Below are 22,135 nucleotides of genomic sequence, written 5' to 3'. Positions count from 1 at the left end.
CCTAAGGCAGAGAAATGTGTATTTGTTGGATATGCACAGGATCGAAAGGCATACAAATGTTATAACCCTCAAACTAGACAAGTGGTCATCTCACAAGATGTGGTGTTTGATGAGCTCGCTAGTTGGTACAAAGCAAAAGATGAGGGAGTCATTGAGTCACTTGAGGCAGATGTGCCTGTGAACTTGCCACAAGCAAGTTCTATATTGATGAGGTTAAGGCCTCTTTATGCAAAAGTTTGATATGAAAGACCTTGGTGATTTAAGGTTCTTTCTTGGCATTGAGGTGATTAGAACAAGCAAGGGTATATGGCTGGTGCAAAGGCAATATGCACTTGACATGCTAGCAAAGTATGGTATGACAGCATGCAAACCAATGTTGACACCATTAGAGCAAAACATGAAGCTTAGGGCTGATTTGGGTGATGAGCTTGATGATATCACGATGTACAGAAAAATGGTTGGTAGCCTTATCTACATGACCATTACGAGGCCAGATCTCAGCTATGCAGTTGGTTTGGTAAGTCAGTTTATGCAGAGTCCTCGTAGACCTCCCTTGGATGCTGTGACGTATTCTGAGATACGTCAAAACTACCATGCATTATGGTCTTTTCTATGAGGCAGGAAAAGACATGCATGTCTATGGATATACAGATGCAGATTGGGCCGGTAGTGCATATGACAGGCGGTCTACCAGTGGCTATGTTTTTAGCCTTGGTAGTGGAGCTGTGAGTTGGAGCAGTAAAAAGCAACCTACAGTTGCTTTATCTACCACAAAGGTCGAGTATCGTAGAGCAGCCACCATAGCTGCATGTGAGGCTATGTGGTTGAAGAAGTTGCTAGATGATGTCAGGTTATAGAGTGATATGAGAGTTGTCATTCATTGTGACAACATGAGTAGTATTCAGCTTGCTAGCAACCCAGTTTATCATGCCAGGACCAAACATATTGAGGTCCACTATCATTTCATCAGAGAGAAAGTGCTAGATGGGCATGTTGATTTGACATATGTAAAGACAGATGAGCAGGTTGCAGATATCTTTACCAAAGCACTTGGTAAGGATAAGTTCGAGTATTTCCGTACTAGATTGGGAGTCCTAGAGATGGACATGTCGAGCTTGAGGGGGAGTGTTGAAATGTCAAGCTCGTATACAGCTGGAGGATAGCACATGGGTGCTGACAGAGTGACAGTATGGTAGATGGATATCATGTGGTGTGTTTATGACCGCGTCCAGGTGATCATGTGTGGTGTGGACATTACATTAGGTTTACTTTGTAGTGTGGACATAACACTATGTTGTGTTCTCTTTTGTGTGTGTGAGAGAGATGATGACTATTGCTTCTCTCCTTCTTTATGATTGATGGATATGGATTAGGGTTTGCTTCTCTTGTGTGTGCTCCCTCCTTCTTCTGTTTTTTATCATTGAAGATATGCATGGGATCTAAGAGATGATTGATTTTCATGTCACACAAATATGGAATTCAAACAAATCATGAAAATAAAGGACATTAGGGCTACCCTTTATCATGAGACAAAGTGTAGAGGAAAAACCTTGGTATGAATTCGGTAGAGTTGTGAAAATAGTGGACACTAAGGAAATGTTTAGATCGGCCTCATCAACACATGCTGCTCCTTGTGAAGAGCTCACCTATTAAATCTCCCTCATTCTTATGTTTAGACTATACTTTCTTGCACAAGTAGGCCACTTATGCCTCGTTATACACATGGTAAAGCGTAAAAAGCATATCCCAAGCATCCTTTAGAGTCTTACATAAGAAAATTTACGGAATAATGCTTCTTTTCATAAAAATTGCCACTAATTCATGTGTATGTGCATCCCTACCATCCCACGTGGCTTATTCCACTATGGGATGTGAAGAGGTAGATAACATAGTTGCATCAAAAACTCGTATTGCCATCCAAAGTACATATACTATTCTATTATGCTGGGTGGCCAGATAGGGTGTGCCTTAATGCCAATAATAATATTCCAAAGCCCTTTGGAGACCAATACGTGGCACATCCTTTAGAAACAAAATGTGTAGTTGGTCTCATCAAGCATATACATAGTGGAAAGAACACCAAATGCATCATTGTGTGCCTACCATTATGCTTGCAAATAACTAATATGTGGCACAAGATACAAATATCTCAACTACTTGTAGGTAATGTTAATGCCTATAGAATCTAACTAATATGTGACTGTTAACCCATGGCGGACGCACTATGTTTTACGTCATTAATTTAAATATTCTGAGTCATGGGCCGGGCTTGTCGGCACCATATGTTAAGGATGAAGGGATTGGGCGATCGCCGATGAGAGGCGCACCTTGGATATCAGTAGGATAAGGGTTAGGGTCGGCCGGCCATGTATGGGCGCCCAAGTGTGAACGGCCAAGTCACCTATAAGAGTCAAATGTAACCCTAAAATCCTCATTCTCATGTGTTGTGAATACAAGAGTGCTCTTGCCTTATCTCTTTGGTTTCCTTCTCCTGCGTGTGAGAGAGAGAGAGAGAGAGTGAGAGAGCGATCGAGCACTGTGTAGCAGCACGGCGGCGGAGAGGCGGTAGAGCGGCGACGGCGGCTCCTCCTTCACGGCTGCGACGCGGGAATCCTTCAAGGCGGCGGTTGAGCGGTGAGTGACACACCCTTTGGCTTTCTGTTTGAGCTTCCTTCCCTGGTTGTATGCTTGCAGCCATTCGTGGCTCGCATACGGTGTCTGGCAAGTCCCCAGCTACGACCTGTGCAACAAAAGCGCACATTTTTGGCGCCGCTGCCGGGGAGTTGCCCTGCACCAAGCTCCAGTTTGCAGCTCGGCTACTGCGTGAAGTATAATCTACACTGTAGGAAAGCATCTGTGTGTTTGTTGTTAAGGTGTTTCTGTGTTTTACAATCTGTTTCTGCAATTTGTCTGTTGCATTTCTATTTCTTTTGTTATATTTTCGCTCCGCGTGTGGGCGTGCATTCTGTTATCTGGTTTCTGCGTGAGAGGGATTTCTGAATCCCCATATCTGTGCTGTGTGTGCGAACTGCGCCGCGGCCAAGGCCGAACCCTAAGGAAACCGTAGAAAACTTATCTCACAAAAAAAACAGAAAATAAAAAATTAAAAAAATAAAAAAATAATAAAAAATAAAAAATTAAATTTTATTTTCAAAGAAAGAACCGAACGTGTGGAGAGGAAAGATTTTCTAATTGGAGAAAAAATTTTGAAAAGAAAGAACCCCAATTGACCCACGACCCACGACCCACGACCCCGGCCCCGGCCTCGGTCTCGGTCTTTTGATATATATATATAGGAGAGTGAGCCTCCATAGCTTTCTCTCAAGTGAGAGCTTATGGGAAGTCGTGCCCTATATGTAGCCCACTCCCCAAGGAGTAAAGTGAGCATGTGGGATAAAGCCCTCACCCTTTCCTCCACAAGCAAATAGGCTTTTGCCCCTTCCCCCCAAAGGAAACGGACTATTTTGAGGACTACAGGAGCTCTAGATAGGCGAACACGGTGCTGTAAAGCACACTAGGACCCTTTAAACGATACGCTCGTTTCGAGCTATCACACGCCCTAGTCCAAGTTCGACCGTAAGTAAGGGAGTCAAAAACGAGTTAAAAACAATCTAAAAACAAGTAAAAACGAGGTGCAAAATACCCAAGAAACCACTTGTGTGGGCTTCAAGGGTAGTTACCAACGCACGTAGGGTACCCACGTCACATGCATCTACGTTCTGGTCGGGTGCTAGAGCCTGAACCACTAGAAAGCGTTTCAGTCTACGTAGGATCACACCATCCCTCCACATTGGCATCTTGGCCTTCGGCTGGAACCCAAGGGAGTGCAACCCAAGATCCACGAATAGTGGATAGTGACTCGTCCTCTGACTCAGAAGCCATGGAAGGACACCCTACCAAGAACCCTGAGGAGACAAGCCAAAATATGCCAATGTCGGCCCCACAACCCGGATCTAGCATGTTTAGTCGTCTAATAGAGACCTTTAGTAGAGCTACACGCTCTGAACATGCGACAAGCGAAGTAAATGAGGAAGGAGGGGTAGTAGATTCGCCATTCACATCTTATGTAGACCCTACCCTCCCAAAGAGTGTCCATGTGGATATTCTACCCACTTCGTTTAATGAGGGCCCTACTGAGCTACCACATTCCGATGCTCTTCCTAAAGTAGAGGTCCCTAGAAGAAGCCAATCCATAAGAAGTGACATTGCGTCCACTTCAAGAGAACCGTTTGGCACACCAAGTCTAGATGGGATATTTCTCAATGAAAATTGGGAATATGATCTACACACAGAGACTCTAACGGACCTATACACGGGTTACACATACCATGTAGGTTGGTTAGAAGTCCTACGATCTACATCTAGCGCCACTAATCTAGAGGAGCAACAACACATGATATGTGAGGTGATTCATAGAATTATCCAAATTGAGAGGCAAAATAGGGGAGTGGACCTAGTTTCCACTGGCCCTATGAGGTTTTTGGATATGGGCAAGGCCAAACAACCAACCCTATTACAATTGGAGACTCCCTCGGTGAGTCCCATAGACCCTTCGTATGTTGTTTCGCCTGGAGTCTCAATGCAGGTTGAGCCCACGAGCAGTAACTTTAGTTTTCCAACCTTGGCTCAACTTTCCATTAAGGAATCCGCAATGCCTACCCCAATGATGAGCATAGCTGAAAGTGCACCTGTTACCGCTGTAGTTAGTACGACACCGCTACCTAGTGGAATAATACCTACGACAGTGCATGCCAGTACCTATCGACCCTATGTACCTATCGCTACTCATGCTCAGGTAGCTCCTACGCCTCTTAGTATGCCAATGGTGTATGCTCCACGACCGCCTTATCACCACCATTATCCAAGAGGAGCTAGGCCTAGCCACATATCATATCCTACGTCATTTGCCAACCTACTCAGACCAACGCCAACTCCTATCAGCCAGGCTATCCCTGAAGTGCCTCCACCAACTATGCCTGCTCACTTAGGTGATCTCGCAGCATTTGCTCAGACGATCGGACGATCCATTGCAGAAAACATGCGGGGTATGCCTGAGAGAGAACCTAGAAGCAAGGCAGTACAAGTGGCTAAGCTCACTCAAAACTTCAGTGGTAACGAGGATGTTAGGAAGCACATTGAAGTCTTTGAACACGTGTGTGATTCCTTGGAAGAGCACAATGAGCTGCATAAGTGTAAAGCTTTAGGCTTAACCTTGAGTGGGAAGGCCGGAGATTGGTATCGAACCTTAAGGGTTGAAGAGCGCACTCACTACCCCACTCTCAAGAGATTGTTCTTGAAAGAATACATACGCGAGGGTGTGCTTTGGGGGGTAGCATCTCAACTCCAAAAAGCTGAACGCGAGGAAGGGGAGTCAGTGAGAGACTTTATAAGTCGATTGAAGCATCTAAATTCTCGTTGCACTCCCGATGAACGCTTCAATAACAACCAACTCCTCGATAGATTCATCCGAGGATTGCGCCACGAGGACGTTTACAATGGCCTAGTCATTAGAGGTCTTACAACATGGGAAGCAGTCACTGCCAATGCAATCCAGTTAGAAGACAACTTGATGATTGCAGGTAAAAAGGTGTCTTCAGAAACAAAATCCGTTAGTTCGCAAGTATCTGGGCACGAGCCAATGACGGTAAAACCAATTGCCAAGGAGCCCAAGATATCTGAAATGTCTGTGACCGACCTTACTAAGGCTCTCCAAGAATACTTCAGGGGTAATCGAGCTCCTCAGAATAGCCATATGTACCCAAGGAGAGAGCAACAATGGTGTTCGGTGTGCTTAGGACCACATAGCACGAGTGAATGTCCCACATTCAGAGTCAAATTCAATGGGAATTGCAATGCATGTGGTAAGTATGGCCATCAATCTAAAGATTGCCTAACACTTAAGCGAATGTTGGCAAACCAGGCACCACTAGCTTGGTCAAACACACCTCAAGTACCCCCGCTAATGCCTGCACAACCTATCGAGCAACCGTCACAGCACATAGTTCCAAGGAATCCGAATGTAGTCCAGTCTGTGCCGTTACCACCGCCAGTGCTAGGACCACAACCTCCACATCCAAGGATTACCCCAATAAACCAGATGGGTTGTGAGTCACATAGTGCATGTGGGGATTATGAAGAGGAGATACGTTTGAAATGATTCCCCAGTACTACATGGAGGATCATTTCGGGCAAGTCAAGCCTGTATATCAAGCGGCTGCTCTTGCCACAAGAGGGCAAAACCTTAATACCATGGCAAGGAGACCACCTCTTCAATGCTACGAGTGTGGTGGACCGCATTGTGTAGCGGAGTGCCCTAATAGGCTACAGAAGATCGCTACTCAAATGCAACCAAATCAAGGGAGCACATCGGGAATGCCAGTACTTACATGTAATCGTTGTGGCATAGATCATTTGATCACTCAATGTCCACATAATCCTAATGCACCCAAGATTACACCATTGAATTTGGTTGAGGTCACCAACCAAGCACGAGAAACCACACCTGTTGTACCCGCGAATGTAGTTACACGGTCAATGCTTCAAAATCAAAACTACATTCTTGAAGAGAGGGATACTGCATCAATCGCTCAGGCAAAGAAAAAGAAAACACGACGAAAGAGATCGCTTAATGCCACGAGCTCCAAGCCCAGTTCAAAGACCAACATAGGGACAGGAGACGACCCCGTGTATATGAATGATCCTGAAGATGATTCTGATTCAATAGAAACCATGGGGACCAAAGCCACTACCTTAAGGGAGGAACCCACTCCGGAGCTCAATGAAGGAGAATCAAGCGAGTACAAAAATAAGGGGAAACAGAAGGAAACTTCCTCGGCCCCACAACCAAGTCAGTTTATGCCCTCTCGACCACCCAAACTGACTGAGACTCCCCAAGACAAGCCACGTGGGCCAAAAACCCTCAAGAAAAAGATTGGTACTTACCCAAACCCAGTTGAGGAGATTGAACAAGTGCAACACTTAAGGGGTTTGGTGGAAGAAACACAAAGAGAACTGGAGCCAAACCCGAGAAAAATCAAAATTCCAGACACAGTGTTTCCTACGCAAGTTCAGCCTCACAGGAACCATAAACCGTTAGCTATACCGAGTATCATTCGAGAAGAAAGTGAGGATAGAACATCAGGAAGTGGGCAAACACCCTTTTTGCTTGAAATAATGTTTAGTGAGGGAATGCCTAACCCCATCGAAGAGGAAGTGATTCCATCTTCACCAGTCCCTAGTCAAGGGGCGATGTCTCGAAAAGTACCATTGAATGTGTCTAAGCTAATGGATTTCATGTCCTCTGAGATCAGAACCACGATCATATCCAAATCATACGGAGATCCTGAGCTATTCTTAGCTCTTTGGGCATTTCTCAATGGAGAACTAAAGGCGGGGCTACCACAATTTGCAAATATGGATAGACCCGACACACTTCAAGATGAAGGGGAGCATTGGGATCTACAACCCAACCTAGATGAAAGCTCGGTCGTTGAAATACCTGTTAACAAGTTGGGACAGTACTTTGAATCTAATGCAACCCTCCCCATTACTACCAAGGGATTAACTCTAAAGGGAATCCTTGATGGTGGTGCTGGAGTGAGCATTGTGACTAAAAACTGTTGGGAATCCATGGGGAGACCTCACCTCGAAGTCACAAACATAGTGGTTAAGATGGCAAATGGAACTATTGCTAAACCTATTGGAATGTTAAGGGACCTTAAGATCAAGGTTCTGGGATACAAGGTACGACATACCTTCATTGTAATGGATTTCTCCAAGCATCCTATGTCATATCAAATGATCTTAGGACGTCCTTTCATGAGGGAAGCACAAATGGTGCATGACTGGTCGAAAAACCATGTCTATCTACAATTCCAGGACTCTGTCATTCAAGTTGATCTTGAGAATGGTCGTGCGCATCCCTTAGGAAGCAAGGTTATCATTGATAATCGATCCGATACCATTGTTCACTCTGCCCCACTAAGGTATTGCTATACATGCAAAAAAGAGACTGATGATGGAAAAGATTCTCCTTATATGGATGTTCTACCGGGTATGACTGAGTCAGATAACGTGGATTGGGTACACCTAGCGGCAACCATAGACACATGGGGAAATAGAGGCACAAGTTGGGTAACACCTGAGGGGCAAGATATGCCACCGTTAGTGCCAATAAACATGATAGGTGTTATGCACTTGACCCCTGATGGTGGCAAGAAAGTGGCAAACTCCACCGACACTGAAAGAAGCGAAGACTCTGACCAATGCAACTCTGAGTATGAATCTCAAGAAGAAACTGACCCTGAGCCTGATGGAAAAAATGAATCAAATATTCACCCAAATGTGGAAGCAAGGTGCTCAAGGCCTAGGACAGTGGCCTCCTGCAGTTCATCCGAAAGTGAAGATCGACCAAGTGAGTCCGAATCGGATAGAAACAAAAATCAAAAACTTGGTAAGAAGAAAACGAGACATAAGCGCCAACGCTATCGAGCTAATGTATGAACTGCAATAAACAAGGAAAGATCCACTGCAAAATGGCTCAGTTATGTAGGAGCCATTGATGCTCATCGAAAGATAGCTAATAATTGGGGACAATATCTCCAAAGTGTCATGTGGTGTATTCCGCAACCTCATGACGTCGCCCAGTTAGAAATCGAAGAGAAGCCGAAACTAAGTCGTACTGCAAGAAGGCGGCAAAACCAAGAGTTGGCTCAGCAACAAAAGGAAGCGGAATTGAAAGAAAAAAGCCTGGCAAAACAAGGACCAGTAGACTTACACCCCGCACCCGAGCATTTCAAATCATTCACCACAGGGGAACGTAAAGTGGTCTACACAAAAGCCCAACGAACGCCTACCAATGGGAGTAGCGGTGTCTACGATGGCCCTGCGGTAGTTAAGGAGATAGACTTAGCAGATCCGGGTGAGGAGTCTAAACCAGTTTATATTGCTCAAGACCTCACCAAGGCGGAAGAAGCTGCACTTACGAAGCTTCTTAAAGAATTCAAGGACATATTTGCTTGGACATATCATGATATGAAGGGTGTTCCACCCTCGGTGGTGCAGCACACGATTCCAATGATTAGCACTGCTAACCCAGTCCAGCAACGTCCCTACCCAATGAATCCTAAGTACGCAAAGATTGTACAAGAGGAAATTGAAAAGCTGGTAAAATGTGGATTCATATATCCTATTGAGCACTCAGAATGGGTTTCTCCGATAGTCATCGTGCCAAAGAAGAATGGGAAACTTAGAGTGTGCGTTGATCTCAAAAAGGTTAATGCAGCCACCAGAAGGGATCATTACCCCCTGCCATATTCTGAACATGTGCTTGAAAGAGTGGCAGGCAAGGAGGCATATAGCTTTTTAGATGGGTACTCGGGTTACAATCAGATCACAATTGCGGTCGAGGACCAAGCTAAAACAACATTTATCACGGAGTTTGGAGTGTTTGCCTTTCGCGTCATGGCTTTTGGCTTGACCAATGCACCTGCAACATTCCAACGATTGATAAACACGGCCTTTAAGGAATATCTAAGGGACTTCTGTGAAGCTTTCTTAGACGATCTTTGTGTTCATTCCACTTGGGATGAGCACTTGATGTGTTTACGAAAAATATTTGAAAGGTGTAGATTATATCGCATCTCCTTGAATCCTTTCAAATGCCAATTCTGGGTTAAACACGGAGTTATCTTAGGGCATATAGTGTCCAAAAATGGGATTTCCACTGACGAGAGTAAAATCAAGGTCATTCTGGAATTACCCCCACCCACCAACTACAAGGGAGTCCAACGCTTTATGGGCCACGTTGGTTATTATCGAAGGTTTATTCTCTTCTTCGCCGAGATAGCTCGACCATTGTATAAGCTTCTCATCGAGTTTATTTGGACCGAAGAATGTGACCGTGCCTATGAGCTATTAAAGAAGGCCTTGGCGAGTGCTCCAATCTTGAGAATGCCTAACTGGGATTTACTCTTCCATGTGCATATTGATGCATCAAACTTTGCTATTGGGTGTGTGTTAACTCAACCTGGAGAACATAAGCTAGACTACCCCATTAGCTTTGCCAGTCGTCGCCAGTTGAACGATGCTGAGATGAACTACACCACTACGGAGCGAGAAGGGTTGGCAATGATATATGCAGTAAGGAAATTTTGTTATTACCTCCTTGCCACCAAGTTTGTTTTCTATGTGGATCATCAAGCATTATTGTATCTGGTAAACAAACCATGCTCCACAGGAAGAATCACACGATGGCTATTGATTCTCCTTGAGTTTGATTTCACGGTTGTTGTGAGACCTGGCAAGAAACATGTTATGGCTGATCATTTGTCTCGCATACCTAATGGTGAGGCTCCTACGGGGGTTGATGATGACTTACCTGACACTTCCCTGTTCATGGTGGAGACAATGCCTGAATGGAGTGAGAAAATTGTTAACTTTTTGGTTAATGGCTTTCCACCCAAGGAGCTTCGTAAAGATCTAGCTCGGAAGCTGATCAAAGAATGCGAACCCTATTGCCTGATAGCCGGGACTCTTTATAAAAGAGGAAAGGATGACGTTCTTAGGCGTTGTGCTCGAGAGGATGAGTATCTATACATTTTACAAGAGGCACATATGGGCGTAGCCGGTGGTCACTTCTCAGGAGACTTAACTGCGCGAAAGATCTTACAATCAGGGTATTGGTGGCCCACTATGTTCCAAGATGCATCACTCTTTGTGAAGGGTTGCGATGAATGCCAACGATACAAGAAACCCCAGAGGAAAGATCAGATGCCCCTACATCCGATCAAAGTAAACCAACCATTTGAAAAGTGGGGTTTAGACTTTGTAGGTCCAATTAGCCCAGCGGCCCGAAACACACAATCTCGCTATATTATTGTGGCCACTGACTATATGACCAAATGGGCTGAAGCGAAAGCGACACGTAAGGCAGATGCGAGGACAACAGCCAAGTTCCTCTTTGAAAATATAATCACACGCTTCGGTTGTCCTTTTGAACTTGTGAGCGACAATGGTACGCATTTTATAAATGAAGTGATTAAGGAGCTCACAACAAATTTCATGATATCCCATCATAAATCTACTCCTTATTATCCGCAAGCGAATGGCCAAGCCGAGAGTACAAACAAGACATTAATCTCTGTTTTGACAAAGACAGTTGAAGCTCATCGCACGGATTGGGATCTAAAGCTCACGACAGCTTTATGGGGCCTATCGTACTGCGTACAAAGTGGCTATTAATTGCACACCATTCAAAATGGTATATGGCCAAGAAGCAGTCATGCCATGGGAATTTGTCATTCCTAGTCTTCGTGTTGCTACTCAAGAGGGTTGGGATGGTAATCCCTTAGTAGAGCGTCTATATATCCTTGAGCAGCTAAACGAAGAAAGACAATTGGCTGTATACAATGCCCTTGTGGAGAAGGATAGAAGGAAAAAATGGTTTGATCGCCATCTAAAGGACAAGGACATCAAGGTTGGGGATAAAGTCCTGATGTATGGAGTGCGAAACGAAAAGAAGAAGCTCAAATATGCTGGTAAGGGACCGTATAGAGTATGTAAAATTACACCGCAAGGTACCATCAGAGTGGAGACTCTCGACGGAGTTGAAACCATTGGATTCCTTAATGGGAGTAAATTCAAAAGATACTATGACCCCCTGAGCCAGGAGGAGTTACACGCAATCCATCAAAAGAAGGCAGCTAAAGAACAGGCTGAGCTTAAAAAGATACAAGCAAGAGTCGAAGCCAAAGAACGTCAACAGCGTGCTAGGAGACAACGAGAAGCCAACTTGGGAATTACGCAAGTATTTTTCGAGGAAGCAGAGGAGGATGCATTGGAATCTGACCCACCTCTAAGATACCCAATTGAGTTACAGAGTCCTTACGGGGAGGTGCTGTATAATGCATTATTGGATACAGGAGCTCAACACAATTTGCTATCATATGGCGTGTGGTGTCAACTGGGAAAACCACCTTTATCCAAGAGTTCTATCCAAGTTCAAGGAATCAACAAGAAGAAAACCCCTGTCTCAGGAATTCTGCACACTCCGGTTGCTTATGACAAGGGAACCATAATTCAAAGCTTTTTGGTTATGCCTGCTGGTACCATGGAAGGGACTGTAATCTTAGGGCGCAAATGGATGATGGCCACCAAGTGTAATATCGATTGGGCAACCAGACAAGTCACAACGCAAGAACCAACACTAGGTCTGACCGCTCAAAATCCTGCGCCTAAGTCATCCACTCAAATATTAGATAATGAAAAATCACAAAGTCCAGTGGCAAAACCATCTTCGATTGTTGGCCACCCCTCTAGCGCTTCAACGCCAAGAGTGAAAACAGGCAAGGTGGTCCCTAAAGCTTCGCTTACTATGCCAAAGAGTACATACAAATGGGTCCCTAAAGGTTCGTTAACAGCTACTTCCCCTGCTCAATCTCGTTCAGCCACCAAGAAGCCTCGTAAAAGGAAAGTAGCTACCCACCCGAGAAAGGGCAATGTAACATCGCGATGGATCCCTAAAAAGTTATTAGTAGCCCAAGGGTACTACGAGGGAAATGACCAGATTTGGGTCCCTAAACATAAGCTGAATCCCTCTACATCACCTGTAAAACCTTGCAAACCAGTTGTTGCCACCCCAACGATAATTCAAGATCGTGGTAAGGGAAAGGTAACAGAGTGCTCCACACCACTTCTTCCAGAGTTAGTTTGGATTCCCAAACGATATCGATCATTACCACCTAGCTCAGGAAGGGGGGAGCCACATGAAGCTTCTAGCTCCTCATGCCAGGCACACGCTGATATAGAAGTTTCTACATGCTCTACACCTACTCTTGCCAACACCCAACAAAAAACCGATGAGTCTACGTCTCCCCTTGTAATAGTATCATCGGAAACCATTTCCTCCATTCGTCAATGGGAGCGTACACTACCATCTCTACAATTGGATGTGGCCACAAGGGTCATAAAAAGCTATCTGTCCACATCACAACCTATGACCCGCTGGACAAATTGGTTCCAAGAGGCTGCAACATCATTGCAAATAATATGATCTACCCAAGGAAAGAGGGAGCATGTACTCACGCTCGACATTCTAATGCTTTCTCCTTATAACCTTCTCCCCTGACCATGTAATTGCCAAATTCAAGGGGATGTATATATATAGCTTCATACATTTTTTTTTTAAAAAAAACAAAGAAAAGAAAAACAAAAAATAGTAAAAATAGCAAGAGCACGTTAAGAGCAGAGATATCCGTATACAATCAAGAACTAGATTGACCTGTCACAAACCTACTGATGCTATATCTGTGTTTGCAGATATGGCAGATGCACGATCATCATACACTTCATCCACTCCTACCTTTGGTGAGAGGTATCATCTGTACCTTTCTCACATATTCCACATGTGCTATCCTGTAATTGAAACTGAATGGGATCATATAGATGTACTAGCCAGAGAGGAAAATATTGAGGAATTAGAATGGCTAATTTGCCTATTGACCATGACCGACCCCTACTCCGTAGAGGACATATCCCCGATAGCCCAATGCTTTCCTTTTCCACAAGATGACTATCCTCGCATGGTTACATTTTTGATGAGTTTATGTGGATGGGAAAATGAAAAGGAAATATCTGACAATGATGAATGGACGGATGAAACTCATGGCACTACTGAGGTTGACTTTATTTGTTTGGATGATGCGGATAGAGGCTTAGCCTTAGGGCTAGAGCCAGGACTCTACAACATCCTCTTACCGTATCCTCAGTAGTAGTGTGGTGACTGGTAGGTAGGTTAGCGTTTTCAAGTTTTTTCTAGTTCAGATTCCTTAAACAAGTCTTGAAATTTTCACACTGATGTGCCTCTCGAGGTATAGTGCTTGTTAGTTGATTGTACAGGTTAAAAAGTTTGAGGTGGGTTCGCTTCCAAGTCCAGAGACTGCCGCAACGTTCATCAAAATATATCTACATCAAATTGCAAGCTGTCTCGTCAAATCCAATTACAGGTGTAATTCTTCCATACCCACTCTCTTTCGTTTTTACTGTTCAATCAATTGCATAAACTATAATGCATGACCACATGGAAATTGTCAATGTACTACTTAGTTTTTGAAGTTGCTTGCATGCTAGTGTAAATCATTAATGAGCTTAACTTTATTGGAAATATTCCTAGGCAGCATGACGTCTTTAGTTAACCTTGGAATACGATTATCTTAGGTCTAAGGTCAAACCATCTTAATGTTTGAACACCTGGCTGTGTGTGTGTTGATCTCTAGGACATAGCTTTTACCCCTTGTCGAAAGGATGTAAGAACACATTTTAGTTCAGGAGCGAAGATCAAAAGAAACTTTATAAAAAAAAAAAACAAGCCTACAATAAATGGCAATACAAGTCTATGATGTGCTTTAATGTTGGCCTATCGCCTTATTGATACTTGGTAGGCGAGGAGTATTCTACTCCAGACCGATGCCTTGGTTGGTAGGGGGTAGCCTTGCCTAAAGTGAGCTAATAGATTCCTGGATAATGCTTTGTGTTAAACATGGTACCAGGATCGATGTTAGTTTTGCCTTAGGAAGGTCGCCATTGTGTATAAAAATTGTCACGTGTGTGAAGAAATAAAGGCAAAAGGCTCCTGTAACTCTAATGTTTCTTGTGTCCCTAGGCTCGTGGTATAAACTTGTTCTTAGAGTAAACACAGTGTGGTCATCTGTTTATTTATTAAGCTTGGTTCTTTTCCTTGACTTAGGCCAGTTATAAACCTTGATTAACCTTTGACACCTTGCTAACTCTTGATTTACTTTCAATAATTTTAAACTCCTGTTAATTTACTACACTAGCTCATTCATGTAACCCTTAAACTAAGTTCTCATCATCCATTGTGGTCTAGCATGCTTGAATTTCTACACTTTATATCTTTTGAATTCTAGCATACTTTCACTCTACTTCCCTATTTCGCAGACGGTCTACCACAACAACCCTCTCGAGCTTACCATACCATAGCTTCCGAGGACAGAATCTACATCAGGAAGGGGGGCATGTTAACCCATGGCGGACGCACTATGTTTTACGTCATTAATTTAAATATTCTGAGTCATGGGCCGGGCTTGTCGGCACCATATGTTAAGGATGAAGGGATTGGGTGATCGCCGATGAGAGGCGCACCTTGGATATCAGTAGGATAAGGGTTAGGGTCGGCCGGCCATGTATGGGCGCCCAAGTGTGAACGGCCAAGTCACCTATAAGAGTCAAATGTAACCCTAAAATCCTCATTCTCATGTGTTGTGAATACAAGAGTGCTCTGGCCTTATCTCTTTGGTTTCCTTCTCCTGCGTGTGAGAGAGAGAGAGAGAGAGTGAGAGAGCGATCGAGCACTGTGTAGCGGCACGGCGGCGGAGAGGCGGTAGAGCGGCGACGGCGGCTCCTCCTTCACGGCTCCGACGCGGGAATCCTTCAAGGCGGCGGTTGAGCGGTGAGTGACACACCCTTTGGCATTCTGTTTGAGCTTCCTTCCCTGGTTGTATGCTTGCAGCCATTCGTGGCTCGCATACGGTGTCTGGCAAGTCCCCAGCTACGACCTGTGCGACAAAAGCGCACAGTGACACAAGATACAAATATCTCAACTACTTGTAGCTAATGTTAATGCCTACAGAATCTAACTCAAATGGCTACTACTAGATCACTAATGATGATGGAAAGATGAAAAATGTATTAAAAATTTTATTTAGAGTGCGAAATGATAGTAGGAGAGTAAAATTTGATGATAATGTTGATGATGTTGTTGAACTTATTAAGATGAGCTCAAAGATGTGATGTAAAAGATGACGACGGTCTTGTCTATACACCAAATGCTACTATTACTATGTACAAAATCCAAAATTTAATAGGAATAGTTCAAACTAGCACTCCCCCAAGATTCCTACGCCTGTGAACATGCCCAAAATGCTTTGAAATGCGTATAATTATTGTTAACACCTAGGATGATAGGTCAATTTGAGATAATCAAAAAGAGAAACTCGAGGAGAAGATGACAAGGGGGTAAGAGCCAAGATAACCTGCTCTGATACCAATTATTAGAGTGGAGATCAATGTAGCAACACACACATAGATGCAGCAAGCAAGGAGTGACAAATGGAAGCACAACACTAAAAGTAAATTGATGGGAATAAGTGAAGTACAAGTGAAGTGACATGATAAGGTCACTTACTCGCACTCAGAAGAGTGTGTACATATGCTAAGGTGAAAAAACCTCGTAAAGAAAAAAACGGTATCCCAGTCCATTATTAGCCTACACATCACTACTATAAAAATGGCTACATTCCATATGTCTAGAGGTAAGGTAGAATCCTAGACCCATGGGGCTAGATAGGGCTAGACTAAGCCTATGGATTTGTTTGATGTAGAAAAAGGATTGAACATTACAAAGTAGGTGATAGGGTGGAACCAAGATTATGATTACTTTATAGAACAAGATCAATTTGTATTTTAGAATGAGAAACTTGGGATGTCATTGAGTAGTCTAGACTAGCAATCATGATAAATAAGAAGAGAGAAATTTCTTTCATTATTCAAGGAGTTAGGATATGTTGTTGAGCCTCAAGGAGCCACTCATCAATGTGACTATCGATGTGACCTACTTGAAACAATTATGAAGAGAAAACACCTTGAGGAATCATGATAAATAAGGAATAGATAATTTTATCTCATAATTCAAGGAGTTAGGATATGTTGTTGAGCCTCAAGGAGCCACTCGTCAATGTGACCATCCATTTTCCTTATGTAAAGGTTATTGTTGTCAAGCAAATAGGAGCTAACAAAATAGCCAAACATCATGATATTATGTTATGAGGCCTCAAGTGAGTTTCTCTACCCTTAGTGCTCTTTTCATTATCATATTATTATGTATAGATAAAGGGTTAGGGGTCTCACAAATTGATATTGATGCTGAGCCAAGTTTAGATGTAAGCATACAATGTTTGATGTGATTTTATCATGTGATATGTAACCTGAACCTCAAACTTACAATATTTTACTCAATATCTCTTTCAGATTTAGTAGCAAATGGTGAGATCTCACCTATTAGGAGTCCCTAAATTATATAGTGAAAATGATAAGATATCCTTGATTTTTGAGCATCTTCTTTCTTCACCTCCTTGTTTAGAGAGCGAGTCTCCTTAGAGAAACACTTCCAGAACCTCTATTCTTCAACCATTTGAGATCCGAGACATAGGTGATGCTCAAGGCAATGGATCATGGCACCCTGCAAATAGGATGAGAAGTTGAAAGAGAACATTGCTCTCGCAGGATGATACCCAATCCCTCTCTCTCTCTCTATATATATATATATATATAAAGGCCATGATCCACCTGAGTTCAAGTCCCACCGTTGGTCATATATGCCCTCGTGTTGCATTCTACCGACATTAATACTAGTATGGTCGAGAACTAATTTTCTACCCTAAAATGACAGACCATCGAGATTGCATTTAAGTAATGATGTGTAAACTAAAAATATTGTATGGCCTAAAATATTTCTTCTATCCTCAAATGGCAAGCCATCGAGATTGCATTTGAGCATATGGCCTGTGAGGATTAATGACCATAACCTATTATCTCAATTGCAGAGAATATTGCTCTGAGCAACCTTATCGATCCCTATTCATGTGTGACAACATCAATGTGATGAGGATGAAGATAATTTTATCATAGGGAAAGACATAGATAGACTATCTTCCGTATTACGCCTTGAATCTAAGTTAGTTATGATTATAGAAAGTTTGAGTAAAGAAATATTTCTTTGTCTTTTGTTTACTAAGTCTTGTCATTTTTAATAATGATGTGTAAATTAAAGATGTGGTATACCCCAAAACTTGTCTTCTACCCTGGAACAACAAGCCATACCCCAAAACTTGTCTTCTACCCTAGAACAACAAGCCATCAAGATTACATTTCAACATATAGCGAGTGATAGAGCAATGATCACAACCTATTATCTCAATCATAGAGAATATTACTTTGAGCAACCTTAAGAGTCCATATTCATGTGTGGCAACATTAGTGGCAAGGTAAAAAATAAGATATCAGTAAAACAGTATAAGTATTGTCAAATGTTTTTATCTATGAACCTAAAACTTTCGAAACTTGGGGGAACATTTGAACTTTTCTATCTTATATGGTATTATATATTGTACTTTCGACGAATTTGTCTACAAAACCCACTAAAAACTAGAAAATTCTCGGTGTTTTTCCCTAAAAACGTTTTTGGTGAAATAGCCAGACAATATCAATGACTCATCTAAAATAGCCCTTGATTAAAAATAGCCTGACAATATCAAAGATTCCTCTAGGATAGCCTTTAGGTTAAAAATAGCTCCTAATTGTTTCCTTGGTTAGTGGGATGAGGATGAAGATAAATTTATCATGGGGATAGATATAAATGATTTTCCGTATTATGCCCCGATTCTCAGCTTAGCTATGATTATGAAAAGTTTGGATTTTGATTTGTGGTAGAAGCCTCTTCACCTTGGATGAATACTTACCCATACTTAACTAGTTCAGTATATATATTCCTCATAGAAAATTTGTAATTATAGAGCATCATCAATTCTAACATTTTGGATCCCAGGATGATAATTTTTGGCTAAAGAGAGATTAAAAAAGGTTTTACATGTGCACCTAGAAAGGAAAGGCAAGACCAACATCATGAACTAAAAACACTCAATTGATATTCATACTATAAAAGTATATTAGGATTTCTCTAATTTTTTCATTTTCCTCTACACACAAAAACCTCCCTTGGTATTTTTTATAGAATAACAATAGATAGTGCCAGTTCATCAATAAGTTTTCCAAATGTTAATCTTTTCAAGTTTTAAAAAGATCAAGAATATAACGCTAGGTAAGCTCATAAGTAAGTTTAGCTAGTAGAGTAATGGTACTCTCATTAGTGCGAGGTATAGAATAACAATAAGTAGTGCCAATTCATCAATAAGTTTATCTTTTCAAGTTTAAAAAAATCAAGAATATAACGTTAAGTTAGTTCATAAGTATTAAAGTGTAGCCGATAGAGTAACGGTATTCGCATTTGAGCATAAAAAACGTGTGAGATTTTGGCTTATGAGAATTACAGGGTTTTTTTGTAAAGTCACGTAAAGTTAATTTTGCAACGGTAAGGGGAACTCAAAGAAGACTCACATTGTGTGCCTACAACTACCCCGAAACCGAATGTACAAGAGTAGCTGGTTGAAGCAATGCGCGTGACAATGCTGCTTTACTATTTATATGTATAATGGAGTGACCTCGGATAGCCATTAGTAGCTGTTGCTTAATGAGCGCCTTGCACCCTCATGGCCAGAATATTAGCAGCACCATCTTGCACGGGATTATTCGTAATCCTGCTCACATCTACGGTAATATCCTCTCAGAAAATTTGATTAGCGTTAATGCATAAGAAGGTAAAGTTTGATAATGATTGTAATTATGTTGATCCAGGTTTTGTCTGCTTTGAGCGCTGAAGGGCAAGGCTTATATCTAGACTGGCGAGAATACTGGGCTCTCAAGTTTCCCAGCGTTGAGCTTCCTGAAGCCTTACAAGAGCTGGCCTCTCCTCTTGCTACTGATTTGGAGGCCATACAAGCTTCCTTCATCTGCATCTCGCGGGCTACCTATAGCTTGTGCTTATGCACTCACATTGATGTGAGCGTCTGTGCAGAAGCAAACGTCTCCTCCGGCCCAGTCGGTAGCACCTGCGTCTTCCACTTCTTCTATGAATATCACAAGAATTGCAAGCAGCCTTTCCAGCAAGCTCCCGATCCATTAACTGAGCAGCCCAAAGCTTTCTTCGATAGTGGCTATCTAAGCATTGGAAAAGCGATCTCCTTTCCTCCTCTCACCAACGATCTCCTCCATAGCCAAACTTTTTTGCCTCGCCCATTGGCCGATATGCTGCCTTTCCAATCAACAAGACTCTCGGAATCCCTCGCTCTACTTCATGTTCCAAGCACCTCACCCATGGCCGATAGCATGGAACAAACACTTGAGTTTTGCGAAGCCTCACCTCAAAACGGAGAGAGCTTGCAGTGCATCACATCCATAGAATCAATGGTGGACTTCGCCTCCGACAATCTTGGAAGCCATGCCACGGTCCTTAGCCCTAGTTTAGCAGAAATATGGGACCATGGCCAACTTACACCCAAAATAATTAACAAGGTTGTAAACATGACAACCAATTTGGAAGATAGCACAACCACATGCCATAATCTTGTGTACCCTTACTTGGTTTATGGTTGCCATTCCACAAGGTGGTCCTCTGTCCTTACCGTCTCCTTTGAAGGCATAGACGGAGAGGCATTGGTAGTTTGCCATCACAATACCTCCATGTGGAATCCTAACCACCCTGCCTTTGTTGGACTTGAAGCAAATCCAGGAGATGGACAAGAGATTTGCCATTGGATTCCTCACCACCATTTTGTTTGGATCCCTCTTACATAGTCTTATGCATTCAACTACTCTTGAATGGAATTCACCCCTTGTAAGTTTATTTAATCAATCCTTTATATCACATTTATGATGAGATAATATTTATAACTTTATTTCAGAATTATTCTCGTTGACTTTTCTTCTTCCTTTTCAAATTTTATGTATTTATTGTTTTATTGATATAGCTTACACCACAACAAAATGAGTGTGTCGCAGTGAAAATAGCATCGCTTTTATAACTAGAAGGGTACGGAGATGTCGGGCCCATTTCGATGCTAAAAAACTATTATTTATATTGCAATGGGACCATTGCTCAGTAGCAAAAATAACAGCAAAAATTTATTGCTTAGCAACGATATTTCATTGTCAACAGTGAAATTTCAGTGTTGAGCAGCAATACAACTGCATGGAAAACAAATTTGGGGCAGATATATAGATAAGACAATTACATATAGATAAGAGAAGGACTTAGCAACTACTTACCTTGTCTGCTTGAGTCTCCAAAATAAACTCGTTCAAGCGTACACCTCACGTATGCATCCATGCCCATAATTGCAGACAGGGGGCTTTGTATCCATAATCGTACTCCTTTTTTTGGGGTCATGCCCATCGACAACTTTCCTCTACAAAAATGATTTAAAAAATATACAAGTAGTTAAAGGAAACAATATAGTATGAAGCAAAATGAAAGAGAAGAAGAAAAATAGTAAAATAGATACTTACAAAAAAGCGAGCAATAAAGGAGGACTTTCCTCCCAAGCCAAAGTGTGAAGCCCCTCGCTTCCATAGTCGGAACTCGCCACTGCTTGTTGTTGATGAAAAGCATGTGGTTTCTTTCTCACAAAGCTCTGTGCATGCCTCCACTCCTCCTGTGAGCAAACATTGGGCTTGTCCAAATTTTTCTCATCACTTGCTTGATGTTTTCTCTCCTATTAGAGAGCAAAAGCTTCATCCTTTTCTTCATCTAGTCCTCTGAGGAGAAAAAGTCCGCATGTGGAACAACAAACTTAGTCTTGAGAACATCAATGACATATTGCTTTGATAGCTCATCCTGGGCTTTCCACTTCTTAAAGGAGTTCATGAACTCCAAGTTATCAAGTACATGCATGACGACTTCCTTCCCTCGTGCATCCATCACAAGGGCACCATCAACATACACATTGTATGTTAGGGTCCATGGATCAAATGGTGGGATGGGTCTCGTTGGGGATGGCTCAAAATTATCGGATGAAGAACCCCCCATTGGGGAGATGACTCATAAGACCTGGTGCTTCTTTTGGCAAAGCAAATGCAGCTTGCCTCCCCTCCCTGGGCCGGCGCTAGCACGTCTACTAATAATCCCCCAGACTCCCTACTATTCTATCGTGGGGTGAAGATGAATGTGAGGGGTGGGTCTAGTCGACGTTGGTGGTGTAGGCTCATCACAACCATAGCGTGATAGGCTTACACCACTTGGACCTATGCCTATTAAAGGAGTGGATTGTCCCCATGGAGACAATTGGCCATATAGGGTAGATTTCCTATATAGAGTCAATTGGCCCAATGGGTAAGTTGGCCTACATATAAGATTAAATGAATTGACTTACAAAATGTATAAAGGGTAAACTCTATGTATGTGAAAAGGTTTTTTTAAACCATACCTGTGTCTGAGAGAACTGTGTCC

General features: G+C 42.5%; 1 protein-coding gene across 1 annotated transcript; it reads left to right on the top strand.

Moving 5' to 3' along the window:
* Window positions 1-19,340: 19,340 nt before the first annotated feature.
* Window positions 19,341-20,484, top strand: LOC147605769 (BURP domain-containing protein 6-like). The gene is made up of 2 exons (XM_086793644.1): window positions 19,341-19,403; window positions 19,486-20,484. Exons 1-2 carry the CDS (start codon window positions 19,341-19,343, stop codon window positions 20,482-20,484), a joined length of 1,062 nt encoding a protein of 353 aa, XP_086649770.1.
* Window positions 20,485-22,135: the final 1,651 nt, after the last annotated feature.

Source organism: Cibotium barometz, chromosome 59 (assembly GCF_041138505.1).
Source record: "Cibotium barometz isolate CiBa-2024 chromosome 59, ASM4113850v1, whole genome shotgun sequence".
Classification (NCBI taxonomy): domain Eukaryota; kingdom Viridiplantae; phylum Streptophyta; class Polypodiopsida; order Cyatheales; family Cibotiaceae; genus Cibotium; species Cibotium barometz.
Note: the sequence above shows the minus strand (reverse complement) of the source record. Positions and strands in the feature narration are given on the sequence as shown.

Excerpts from the sequence above, each read along its gene's own strand:
- LOC147605769 (XM_086793644.1), top strand. The coding sequence starts at position 19,341 with ATGGCCAGAATATTAGCAGCACCATCTTGCACGGGATTATTCGTAATC. Across the intron at positions 19,404-19,485 it reads TAATCCTGCTCACATCTACG|GTTTTGTCTGCTTTGAGCGC; the intron begins GTAATATCCTCT and ends ATGTTGATCCAG.